The sequence below is a fragment of the Salmo salar genome, chromosome ssa22, assembly GCF_905237065.1.
Source record: "Salmo salar chromosome ssa22, Ssal_v3.1, whole genome shotgun sequence".
NCBI lineage: Eukaryota > Metazoa > Chordata > Actinopteri > Salmoniformes > Salmonidae > Salmo > Salmo salar.
In genome coordinates, this window is record NC_059463.1 from 1493168 (window position 1) to 1506579 (window position 13412).

At 40.2% G+C, this 13412-nt stretch overlaps 1 protein-coding gene across 16 annotated transcripts in view; it reads left to right on the top strand.

The window, feature by feature from the left end:
* The first annotated feature begins 6282 nt into the window (after positions 1-6282).
* The window catches only part of LOC106582631 (receptor-type tyrosine-protein phosphatase T), a 591582-nt gene continuing 584452 nt past the window's right edge, over positions 6283-13412 (top strand). For all 16 annotated transcript variants that reach the window (XM_045705237.1, XM_045705245.1, XM_045705240.1 and 13 more), the window contains exon 1: positions 6283-6744. In XM_045705237.1, the coding sequence (XP_045561193.1) occupies positions 6669-6744 (76 nt within the window). In that variant the 5' untranslated portion in view covers positions 6283-6668. The remainder of the gene's footprint in view (positions 6745-13412) is intronic.

Here is a 13412-nt window from a genome sequence, read left to right on the forward strand (position 1 = left end):
CATGTCCTTGTCCGTAATTGTTTTCTTGTAGTGCTTGTGCACGGTATGCTGGTATTTACCGGGTTTTGTTTGACCCATTTCATGTATTGTTCTGTTGACGGTGTTTTATGGTTATTAAACGACACCGTTGTAAATCAGTTTTCGCTCTCCTGCGCCTGACTTTTCTGCCGCCAGTACGCACCGCATTACAATCTCCTAGTTCCATGTACCGTATGGGTGAAATTTTTATTTGATAAAACACGAGGTAACAAATAAGACATGCTGATTCAAAACATCAGCTATATCTGCTTGCTCTTGAATGACGGTCATTTAGGGCTGTTTGCTGAATAGGTTAATTATTTGACTTATTTAAAAAGGTCATTTGTGTATTTATAGAACTGCTGTGGATTTTTTATATTCTTTGTAAGACTTTCCTTAAAGGAGACTTTCCTTAAAGGTTTTTCCGTTTCCAGTTTGTTTGACTGGCATTTCTTAATTTTCTATAGGATTCCCAATCAGCTGGTTGCTTCTACAGTACTTAGCCCAGGCTCTTCTCTCAACAGATGTATTAAGTCAGAGCTAACCCTGGGCAGGTGATGCCCTTAACTTTCACTGTTCTCCAAGGTGCATGTTTATCACATACCTTTGTGAATTAAGTGAGAATGTAATCCCATGCATTTTGGGCTGTTGAGATTAGTTGGAATCTTTGCCAGTTTATGGATATCAAGTCATCAAATAAATATTATATATTCACATTTACGTTCTTACCTAAATCACCACCCAAACTGATTAATCTATCTTAATTTTCCAAACACAGTAGATGATGGAATGATCACTTAAACAGTCTGGAAGAACACCTGAATTTATAATCCTCTCAAGGGCCAATACAGCAAAGTCCCATTATGAGTTTGTGGATTGACTCTCGTTGGTTCTTTAACTAATTGAGTAAAATACATATTTTCTATAGTTTTTCTATCCTTAGAAGAGGATTTATCTAGCCAATTATTATTAAAGTCACCTAAAATAATCCATTAATTTGACCAATGCATTGAATTAACAGTGGTGATAATATTGTTTAAAGAGTCTACTGGGGCATTGGGTGTTGTGTAAATGTTGCTAATCATCAATGACGTGTTCTCAAGTAGTCATTTTAACAAATAAATCTTCAAAATCTAAAGGGACAATCTCAGGTGAAATCTTCATAGACACTAATTTATCAAGGAAATAGGTGGCCACTCCCCTACCTTGACTATACCTTTCAATTCTATATGATATGTAACCGTGTATTTTTAACTCAGTGTCTGAAAGTTTGCTATTCAAACATGTCTCTGAAATTGTTAATATGTGAGGCTTATGAGTTTCTACCCATGCTCTGAGCATGTCTAGTTAGGGTAGCAGGCTACGAATGTTTACATGTACAGTTGAAGTCGGAAGTTTACATACACTTATGTTGGAGTCATTAAAACTTGTTTTTCAACCACTCTAACAAATTTCTTGTTAACAAGCTATAAATGTGGTAAGTCGGTTAGGACATCTACTTTGTGCATGACAAGTAATTTTTCCAACATTTGTTTACAGACAGATTATTTCACTTATAATTCACTGTATCACAATTCCAGTGGGTCAGAAGTTTACATAAATTAAGTTGACTGTGCCTTTAAACAGCTTGGAAAATTCCAGAAAATTATGTCATGGCTTTAGAAGCTTCTGATAGGCTAATTGACATAATTTGAGTCAATTGGAGGTGTACCTGTGGATGAATTCCAAGGCCTACCTTCAAACTCAGTGCTTCTTTGCTTGACATCATGGGAAAATCAAAAGAAATCAGCCAAGACCTCTGAATGTTTTTTGGACCTCAACAAGTCTAGTTCATCCTTGGGAGCAATTTCCAAATGCCTGAAGGTACCACGTTCATCTGTACAAACAATAGTACGCAAGTATAAACACCATGGGACTACACAGCCGTCATACCGCTCAGGAAGGAGATTAACGTACTTTGGTGCGAAAAGTGCAAATCAATCCCAGAACAACAGCAAAGGACCATGTGAAGATGCAGGAGGAAACAGGTACAAAAGTATCTATATCCACAGTAAAACGAGTCCTATATCGACATAACCAGAAAGGCCGCTCAGCAAGGAAGAAGCCACTGCGGTGTGCAACTGCACATGGGGACAAAGATCGTACTTTTTGGAGAAATGTCCTCTGGTTAGATGAAACAAAAATAGAACTGATAGAAAAATAATGACCATTGTTACTTTTGGAGGAAAAAGGGGGACGCTTGCAAGCCGAAGAACACCATCCCAACCGTGAAGCATGGGGGTGGCAGCATCATGTTGTGGGGGTGATTTGCTGCAGGTGGGACTGGTGCACTTCACAAAATAGATGGCGTCATGAGGAAACAAAATTATGTGGATATATTGAAGCAACATCTCAAGACATCAGTCAGGAAGTTAAAGCTTGGTCACAAATGGGTCTTCCAAATGGACAATGACCCCAAGCATACTTCCAAAGTTGTGGCAAAATGGCTTAAGGACAACAAAGTCAAGGTATTGAAGTGGCCATCACAAAGCCCTGACCTCAATCCTATAGAACATTTGTGGGCAGAACATAAAAAGTGTTTGCAAGCAAGGAGGCCTACAAACCTGACTCAGTTACACCAGCTCTGTCAGGAGGCATGGGCCAAAATTCACACAACCTATTGTGGGAAGCTTGTGGAAGGCTACCCAAAACATTTGCCCCAAGTTAAACAATTTAAAGGCAATGCTACACACAATTAGTATTTGGTATGTAAACTTCTGACCCACTGGAAATGTGATGAAAGAAATAAAAGCTGAAATAAATCCCTCTCTCTATTATTATTCTGACATTTCACATTCTTAAAATAAAGTGGTGATCGTAACTGACCTAAGACAGGGAATTTTTACGAGGATTAAATGTCAGGAATTGTGAAAAACTGAGTTTAAATGTATTTGGCTAAGGTGTATGTAAACTTCTGACTTCAACTGTATCATTTGTATGTCTTCAGAAGTGGAGGCTCCTCATAGGAGGAAGGGGAGGACCATCCTCCTCAGTGAATTTCTTAAAAATAAAAGATAAAACTATACTAAATATATTCATGTCACCAAATAATTGATTAAAACACAGTTTTGCAATGAAGGTCTACAGTAGCCTCAGCAGCACTCTGTAGGGTAGCCGGTGGACAGCTAGCTTCTCACCCCCTTCCATAGACTTACACAGTAATTATGACAACTTCCGGAGGACGTCCTCCAACCTATCAGAGCTCTTGCAGCATGAACTGATGTTTAACTTTAATGTTGTCCACCCAATCAAAGGATCAGAGAATGAATCTAGTACTGAAAGCATAAGCTACAGCAAAAAATAATTCACTTTGAGTTTCACTTACTTAGCCAGCAAATGCAGCTGGCTAGTTTAGTTACTCAAACACCCGGCTCAAACAGAGGGAGCTATGTTAGCTAGCTGACTATGACTATCCAACACAACACTGGAACTCTTCCAAGTCAAGGTAAGCTTTTGGTTTTATTAATTTATTGCCACCGGGGCCCGCCGGTGTAACTGCTTACTGACTATACACTGTACACGGCATGATTGTAGCAGGTTAACTAACACATTAGTTCTATGAGCTATGTTGACTAGGATGTTACTTTAGCTAATATGGGGACAAAGATGTAGGCTGTGTGTAGCGGTTATGACATGGTTTCTCTTGGAGAGTTTTTTTTTCGCCTGGTCACATACAGCTGATGTGTTGTTCATTGAAGTCCACAAACGAAGGGAAAAGGTGAGAGGAGGAGTGCTTAGAGGTGAGAATGAATACAACGTGGCTGCTATGAAGCTGAAGTGCGTTTATGCGTGATCAAGGGTGTATTCATTCCGCCAATTCTGTTGAAAAACATTTCTTAAACGGAAGCAAATGAAACAGGGATAAAAAATACCTGAATTTGTCTAATAGAAACTCTCGTTTGCAACTGTTGGACTAATAATTACATCCTAGATGAGCTAGATGCAGGCAAGAGTGTGCAAAGCGGTATTGAATGTGTCACTGTCTGTCCATTTGTCATTGTCTGTCATCTAAAAATGTTCGCTCGAACTGTATGCACCTACGTTGTAAACTTTCAGTCATAGGCTAGGTTGTAGCAACCTCATGACGGGTATAGGGAAAATTTGAGTATCATGTAATAGCCTAAACCTATCGACATTACATTGAATTGGGTGAAGGGAATTTGAATGTCAGTCATCCAACATGCTGTAATAGAAATGAGACCATGCTCATGAAGAAAAAAAAAAACTCCCTCATCATGAACGGCACTGACCGCCACTGGTCTTCAGTATCTGTTATTCTATCTGGAATAGAATAACAGATAACAATAAAATAAAACAAATGCATCACTTGACTGCAGATGATGTTTAAGAGATCTTATCTGATAAGTTCAGATGCTCCAGGTTTTGCAGGCCTGCGGGTTATCTCAGCATAGCTCTCTGGTTGAGCTCCTGGGATTCGCTCAGTTGACCGTTCTGGAGCTTATAGCTTATGGACATATAGATACATATAAATGGGGTTGTTCAATATATCTAAAATACTGAATGCAAACTATAGCCACTCATTAGCTACTGAAAACCTTGAGAAAATGTCTGATATTACAGTAGTTGGTGTGAGATCATTAGACCAAAGCTACGTGGCCCTGAAGGAATAAGGTTTCACATTTTGACAGTAGAGGATTTTTATTTTTTATGCAGGTGGTATAGGGGTTCTTATTCCTATTCCGAAATTAACGGAACATTTTCTGAATGTCTGAAATAGGAGTATGATTGAAGGTGATGTGCTGCTGTGCTCCCTACATGGTAGATGGCATCAGTGCCTGATTCATATATTTCGGTCAAGGTGTTTGAGACAGACTCGATGCAACCTGTGCTGAACGGAATACGTGTTGTCTCATTTGCATTAAAATAAGTTAATGATGTCTTGCAATGTGATGGGTTTGAACAGTCTGACTTGAACTCTAGGGGGCTACATCCAATGATTCTCAGATACAGGATACCTTTATGACGTCAACCTCCTTGAAATGGGCCAACAACAGAGCCCTATAACCAATGGTCTTTTAGCCTGTATTTACTGTATTAATAGATTGATTCATAATTACATTATTATCTCAGGTCAAAATGTCAGGTCAAGTCCACAGCCCAAGTGGAGAGTGTTATCCCTCAAAAGCATGAAGTAATACTTGAAGCACACAATTCTACAGTAATCCAGACAGTTTAATGATCAATATCTCTCTAAAATCATATTAATTATATCTCAATCAACACACAGGATTAGCCTATACTTTTGTGTCTTGACTAATCAACTGAATGATTAATCTATCCTTCAATAAGTATTTTGAAATCCACAATTTACTGTTTCTGGAGCCAATTGTCTACAGATGTCGATGTCTTCTCATGACTCCCCTTTATTCGGCAATATCTTGTCGAAAAGTCTTTGCAATCACGCATCTTGAAAAAGTATAACTGAAATTGAGGATTGAAGTCAGTAAATAGCCTAGTATAAGCAACAACTCACAGAGAGAGTGAGCCAGGGAGCAATAAATAGGCATATTTGTGCAATATTGAGGCAGTGAATTTTACGTCACAAAGAAATGGTAAATTGAACACAAAATCAATATTTTGCAATAGTCATCTCAGTCTCCGGACTGGAACCCCATTGAAAATGGGGCGGCAGGTAGCCTAGTGTTTAGAGCATTGGGCCAGTAACCGAAAGGTTGCTGGATCGAATCCCTGAGCTGACAAGGTAAAAATATTTCTCTCTGTCCCTGAACAAGGCAGTTTGTTCTTAACTGACTTGCCTAGTTAAATAAAAAATCCCCTGTGAATTGAAGAGGGCAGTCCATAAACGCAGGTGAAGGATATCAACGATCTGGAAAGATAATTTATGAATGGTTTAAGATCTCATAACATTTTTAGTAAAAGGCTCAGTGCTGTTATCCGTGCAAAGTGAGGTTTTGAAAACAGAGGTGCTAATAATTTTGACCCCTATGTTTTTTATATATTTCTTTATTACTTGTTAAACAAAATCTTGTTTTTTTTTCTATTGTATTAGTATAAAGTAATATAATTTCCCCCAAAAATATTAGCATACAATATGTATTTGCATTATTTATTTTATACAATCTTTTTTGCTTATCTTCATCAAGGGTGCCAATAAAATCTCACTTTTGACATAGCTAAAAGGTTATCCAAGTGCGGGAAGCTTTCATTGGGCGCACGACAGGCTGCTCTTTTTTAGGAAGCAGCCGCACTTTCGGCATCAGAAGTGAGTGTCAGCACTGGAGAAAGAATACCTCGCACACTGTCACGTCTTTCTTCTGCCCCAGCACAGCGGAATATAAGACTCCAACGCAGAGATAGAGGTTCAAACGTCGTGTCGGAGCGGCAGGTAGGCTATAGGGAACCGGGGGACATCGGAATCCTCTGCCACTCTCCTCGCTCTTCTCGGTCTGTTCTCAACTCCGCTTGCCATCAGTTACTGATTGAAGTCAAACAATCACGCCGGGATTGCTGTCTACTGCCTTTCAGTAGGTCTACTCCCTCACTGCAATACCAATGCGAGGATACTGTCAGTGTATACAGTCAGAGAGTAAACGGACGGGAGGCGCGCATGTAAAATAGTCACTGACAAAATGGACAAAGGGAACTACATAATTGCTTCGCTTCTTTTTCAACTGCTGGACTTAATATGTGGACAGTTCTTTCCAGGTAAGTGTATTCTTGTTTCTCGGAAGTGCTTAGAAGCCTATAGGCTACTTTCATCTCAGTAGAGTCTGTGCTTTGGATATGGCGATACGCAGGGACTGTGGGCAGGTGCATGCGTAGGAGTTAATGCTGCGTCTCCAACTTTTATTTTCGAATATTGTAGGCTACATACTTGAACCCACACGCACGCACGTACGCTCCCAACACACACACACACACACACACATACACACACACACACACACACACACACACGGTATCAAAATGCACGCCCTTCGAGCACTTGTTACTCAGAGAGCAATTTGGGGAGCTTTTGGTCAAGCTTTTTTTCACAAGTAGCCTGGGCTATAAAACATGACATTGACAGTCGAGAATATTGACGTGTATCTGTAATGCAGAATCGTTATCACACAGATAGGCTAAGCTATCCACCACATAACCATTACACAAAGTGGCAGTAATTTCTGAGTAGTTTATAACGTGATAATAAGTAATCTACGCATAACGTTGAATAGGCTATACGTGGACCAACTCGAATAAACTCTGCTTTTATTTTTTTTTTAAACAACATTTCACTATACACTAGGCTAATTCCTATAACCAGTCTAGGCTATGTACGGATTTTATCTACCTCCCATATTCATACTCGCGATTCGAAATGAGGTTTTGATTGGAAATAAGTGACAGACCCATTACTACATTGTGGCAAAAGTTTTCGTGGAAAATATATTTGTGCTGTAACCTATATTTAAACAGTTTAACATGACGGTAGTTGGACGAAATGTTAAAATAACTTGATATCACGGAACAGACTGCTGTCTCAGTCACGTTAGCTTTTTCTTGCTCTCAAACTGTAGTCTAGTTGAATATCTGATAGTAGGCCTAATGAACAAAACCATTAAATAAATGTAGGCCTTCTTCAAATTCACAGTTAATAAACAGAACAACTAATCTAAATAAGAAAATCAAATTAATAATCATGACATTTCTGAACGTGGTTGAAATCCGGAGACTAAAAGGCCGAATTTCAAATTAAAATGTTTGTTATTTGTTTCACCATTTTTATCATACTTTTTCAGTGCGATTGAATTTCTTATCTCGTGTATGAGCAAGGCTACAAAAAGTATTCATCAGAGACGGATGAGAAAGCGAGACACCCCACTGGCTGTTATTTTCTGGGGGGTTTTCTGGTTAAATGAAAGTCAATTAATTAAGTACACCAGAACCTGCTGCTATTGCCTTGGGTGTCTATGGGACACACACACAGTTAAGTTGACGGGAACTGACCATTTAAAAAAATATCAATGACCAGAGTGAATTATCTTCATTTATCCACCATCTTCGGTGTTCATGAGCTCGAAACGGTCTGCCTGCTGAGTTGTTCACCCGTAAGGTGGCGCTCTGGGCACATCATTATATTACGCTCACCCACACCAGAGGATCATGCGCGCAAGTGAACTTTACTAAACAGCCAAGGACAAAGATGGTTGTAAATCCGAGACCCTTGGAATACCCATTCTTCTTTTTTTTTTAAATTAAGGCAGTTTATTACTTACGTTTGTGGTTATCGTAGAAATGGATGATCACACTTTATGGATTGGTGTCCATTTTATTTATTTCCGATGCATAACTCCATATGGATTTTGGTGGTAGACTGATTCTTTTTTTTAAATCAAACTTAATTCTTGGACAAACGCATGGAAACATCTATTTTGTTGTTGGTTATGTGCATTAGTTACACAACTTTAATATATAATGTGCAGTAGGCCCTGCTGTAAATCAGGATATTCTGTGTAGATATTTATTTTATTTTTTATGAATTGATATATCATGCCAGTCAGTCATCTGCATTTCAGCACCACTCTCCCAAATAAGCTGAAGAACAGACAACCAACATTATTCATTTCAATGGGAAATAGTAGTGTTGAATGCAGCCCATGGTGTTTTTTTCACTGGCCATTGCCCCTTTGCCAAGGAAAGAAATCTAGTGAATAAATGTAGCTTCTCTGCATACATTACCAAGGGCTCCCCACTCTTTTGCATACATCATCCTGCAGCACCCTAACACCTGCATTGTAACAGGAGACAGCAGTCACTCTGTATGCTGGAGAGGACACTCGCTAGCCAAGTGCTGCCAGACTAATGGTAATTCCAGGCTGATGCAGTGTCAGTGTTCAAGGCCCCTCTCGCCAGCCCTTCCATTTTAGGGAGCAGGTTCGTGTTTTCGTCATAAATCTTGTTCTGGCAGCAGCTCTGCAAAGTGGTCACTAGCTGGCACAGCCACAAAGTCATCATATCTTAAGATTTTTAAACTAACCCTAACCCTAACATTAGGCATACTGCTAACCCTAATGCCTAACGCTGACCTTAAATTAAGACAAACGCCCATTTTTGTTTTCGTTTAAAAAAAAAATATATATAGCCAATTTTGACTTTGCAGCTGGCCTATCTAAGGGAAAATCACTTTTCTGCCTCCAGGACAAAACTCATGACATAAATGTCAACCTGCTGAAGGACACACACATTGGTGGCTTAGAGTGTGTGTGTGTGTGTGTGTGTGTGTGTGTGTGTGTGTGTGTGTGTGTGTGTGTGTGTGTGTGTGTTTACCATGAACTTCAGTTTGCTCCAGAGTATTTATACAACATTTCTGTTAGGTTTTGTTGATATTCCACTATGGCTGAAGCCAAAAAGGGAGGTATGTTATTTAGGATTGGTTTGACTTGGGATATTATTTACACTGAACACAAATATAAACGCAACGATTTCAAAGATGTTACTGAGTTACAGTTCATATAAGGAAATCAGTGAATTGAAATAAATTAATTAGACCTAATCTAAGGATTTCACATGACTGGGAACACAGATATGCATCTCTTGGTCACAGATACTGTACCTTAAAAAAAAAGTATGGGTGTGGATCAGAAAACCAGTCAGTATCTGGTGTGACCCCCATTTGCATCATGCCGCATGACGCATCTCCTTTGCATAGAGTTGATCAGGCTGTTGATTGTGGCCTGTGGAATGTTGTCCCATTCGTCTTCAATGGTTTTGCCAAATTGCTGGATATTGGCGGGAACTGGAACACATGTCGATCCAGAGCATCTCAAACATGCTCAATGGGTGAAAAAGCCGTATGTGGAGGTCCTGGGCTGGCGTGCTTAAACGGAGTCTGCAGCTGTGAGGTCGGTTAAACATACTGCCAAATTCTCTAAAACAACGTATGGTAGAGAAATGAACATTAAATTCTCTGGCAACAGCTCTGGTGGACATTCCTGCAGTCAGCATGCCAATTGTACACTTCCTCGAGACATCTGTAGCATTGAGTTGTGTGACAAAACTGCACATTTTAGAGTGGCCGTTTACTGTCCCCAGCACAAGGTGCACCTGTGTAACGATCATGCTGTTTAATCAGCTTCTTGATATGCCACACCTGTCAGGTGGCTAGATTATCTTGGCAAAGGAGAAATGCTCACTAACAAGGATGTAAACACATTTGTGCACCCAAGTTGAGAGAAATAAGCTTTTTGTGCGTATGGAACATTTCTGGGATCTTTTATTTCAGCTCATGAAACATGGGACCAACACTTTACATGTTGCGTTTATTTCTTTGTTCAGTTCAGTTATTTTTATTTGAGTACTGCTCTGTCACTATACTTCCATAATGGTGCTTTATTCCACAGGTAGACAAAACATACACTTTAACTTTTAATTTCAGGATGTGATTGAAGTAAAATTAATTTTGAATAACAGTTTCAAAGAGGTCTGAATATTGTAATAGAAGATGGTTAAAGAAACTGGATGTCATCCAAACAAGAAATTGTGGCAAGCAATTCAACTGTGATTTCCCCAGCAAATGTAACTGGGAGTCACTCAAGCACTGATAGGGGAAACGACTACACCTCCAGAACTTCAGAGGGGAAAAATGTACTTCAAGTGGTCGAGAAATGAAACACCTGAGAGCACAAATGGGGTTGGGAGGCTGTCGGAGAGTTAATGAATTTCACACGCATGCCTATCCTTTGGGCCTTTTAGAAAAAAAGGTTGAAAACAGTAAAAAAGGAGAAAAATATATCTGGAACATGATTTTTCCCAATCAGTCCATGAGAACCTGTCAGAAGCCTAATTGTTTCTTTCAACTCCCCGTTATCATCTGGCCCCTTGTGTTGCCGTGGCAGCAGCGGGGCAGCAGAGTGGCAGGAGCACTTTTTGACGAGCTGTCTGTCACTCACCGGTACTGTCTGTTTAGTATGCTCGACACCCGGTCACTTTCTCTCTTTTTTTCCAGAGAAGAGAGCTGCATTTGCTGTGTGAGTGGATGGAGCTGTATTTGCCAGTGGTCTGCTTATCTGCATGACTGTGTCACCCTAATCCACAGCACTTATTCTATTTGCCTGACTAAATGACAGCTTAATACAGGGGCAGGCCTGTGCCACAGGATGCTAAAGTGCAAGCCGCTGGAAGAATGTCTCTCTCTCTCTCGCTCTTTTTCAATGACATACTTAAAAGCTAGATATCATGTCTGAAAACCTTGTTGTGAAGCAGAGGAGGGATGCCTGGTTTTATTGCTGACCGAGGCTCATATTCTTTGAGGTGAAAGCCAGGGCCCATATTTAGAAAGTGTTTTAGAGTAAGAGTGCTGAACTATCTAGGATCAGTTTTGTCCTTTAAATCATAATGAATATTGACGGGGCGACCTGATCCTAGATCAGTTCTCTGAGACTTTTTGTGATACCGGACCTGACATTCTGTAGTTGCTCAAAGTTTAACCTGATATTTCAAGGCACGAAGCACATAATGACTCAGTAGAAAGAGGATGAGAGAGAGAGAGTGAGGGAGAGTGAGGGAGGGAGGATGAGGGAGAGGGGAAGATAGAGGGAGAGAGAAATGGAGAAAAAGAGAGTCGGTGCAGGGGTTTCCTGATAGCAGGGGTTTCCGAGGGTTTAAAAGGTGATACAATTTAATTGTGTTTTTCTCATTGTGCAGCGCTGGATTTACAGGTATTGCCCAATTTTTGAGAGATTCCTGAACGTACGGGGATAAATTGATCCGTTGTACTGTCACCTGGGAATTGACAGAGCAGGTCAAGACATAAACTGTAAGCAAACACCTCTCTCGCCATTGTTTGTGGTGTGAGAAAGGGACAAACAAATGATCATAGCCTGACTGGCGAAGAAGTGACACACAATAGGACTATTATCTAGGAAAAAATCACAAACATTGTTTTCCTCTATTTTCATGTGTTCTATTCCTACGCCATACAGTATGTGGACATTTTCTTATCAATTGATGGCGATTAGTATAGTTCTCACGTTAAAGAAACTGTTGGACTTGTGTTTGGATGTTATCAAGACTACACAGAAATACCAAATCATCCCTAAAAAAAGAACTCTAGTGTTGTAGCTAGCAATTAATCAGCGACATCCATCTCATGCTATCATCTTACACTATATTGTGTCTTGCCGGAATTCTATTCAGAGAGGGAAACTAAAGCTGAGGATTTTGAGACCATACACAGGAGGCCAATCTCCCCACACCTTGGGTGTTTTCCAAATGGCACCCTATTCCTTACATAGTGTACTACTTTTAACCAGAGTGTCTATTGGCTCTCGTCAAAATTAGTGCAACTAAATAGGAAATAGTGTGCTATTTGGGAAGCAGCTCTTCATTACACAGTAGCAGAAACTCTACTACTGAAATCAGAGTGGTGAGCTAAAGGGAGATAGAGAGGGAGGGGGAGAGCGCAGGAGAGTGTGGAGGCAAGATAGGGAGAGGGAAGAGTAAGAGGGGAAGGTTCAGGTTACATTGGAGGAAGAGAGTGTATGAGAGAGAATGGAGAATGAAAGGGATGGATAGACAGAAAGAGAGAGCTCCTCTGTGTAGACTCAAGAGACTGTGCCAGTATAAGGAAGGCCCCCTCGAGGCTGTGGAAGCTCCGCTCACGGTTTGCTCAACAATCCTCCAGCTCTCAAACAGGCGTCTTTCTATGTGATGTTTGCGAAGTGAGCCCTCAATTCTCCCAGGACTCACAGTACAGTAATCCAGCATCTGCCTCCTGTCTCCACTCTGCTCTCCCATCGTCTTTGACTGTTATCTTTCTTTCTCCATTGTCTCTCTTTCTCCTTATTTTTCTCTTTCTCCTTTGCTTTCTCTGTCCCACCCACCCTCACACCAACAAGCCCGCACCAACTAGCCAGATATCTTCATCGATAATGGCATGCACCGTCATTTCTCCATCTCTATTTCTCTCTCGCTCCTCCTCAGTGTGAGATGGATGGAGAAGTACATGCACATTCCCTTCCCCCGACGTAATTGTCAGGATCCATCAAAAATATTACCGTTAATTGGACAGAGAGGAAGAGGGGGTTAACATAAATTCAGACTTGATTAATAGATAATTACTTCTGTCATCAACGGAAATAATTACCGGCAAATTGCTGCTCAGATTGGAAGTCTCAAACAAAAATCTGCTGCACTGCCAGCCGTCTCTGCCTCTCCGTCAAACATTTATTTCAAATTTAGAGGGTAGCCATGGAAAACTGCTCCTCATATTAGATTTTACAGGTACAGTGCACCAAAAAGTTGGTGACCACTGTATTAGTCTACAGTGCATTAGGAAAGTATTCAGACCCCTTGACTTTTTCCATATTTTCTTACATTACAGAATTATTCTA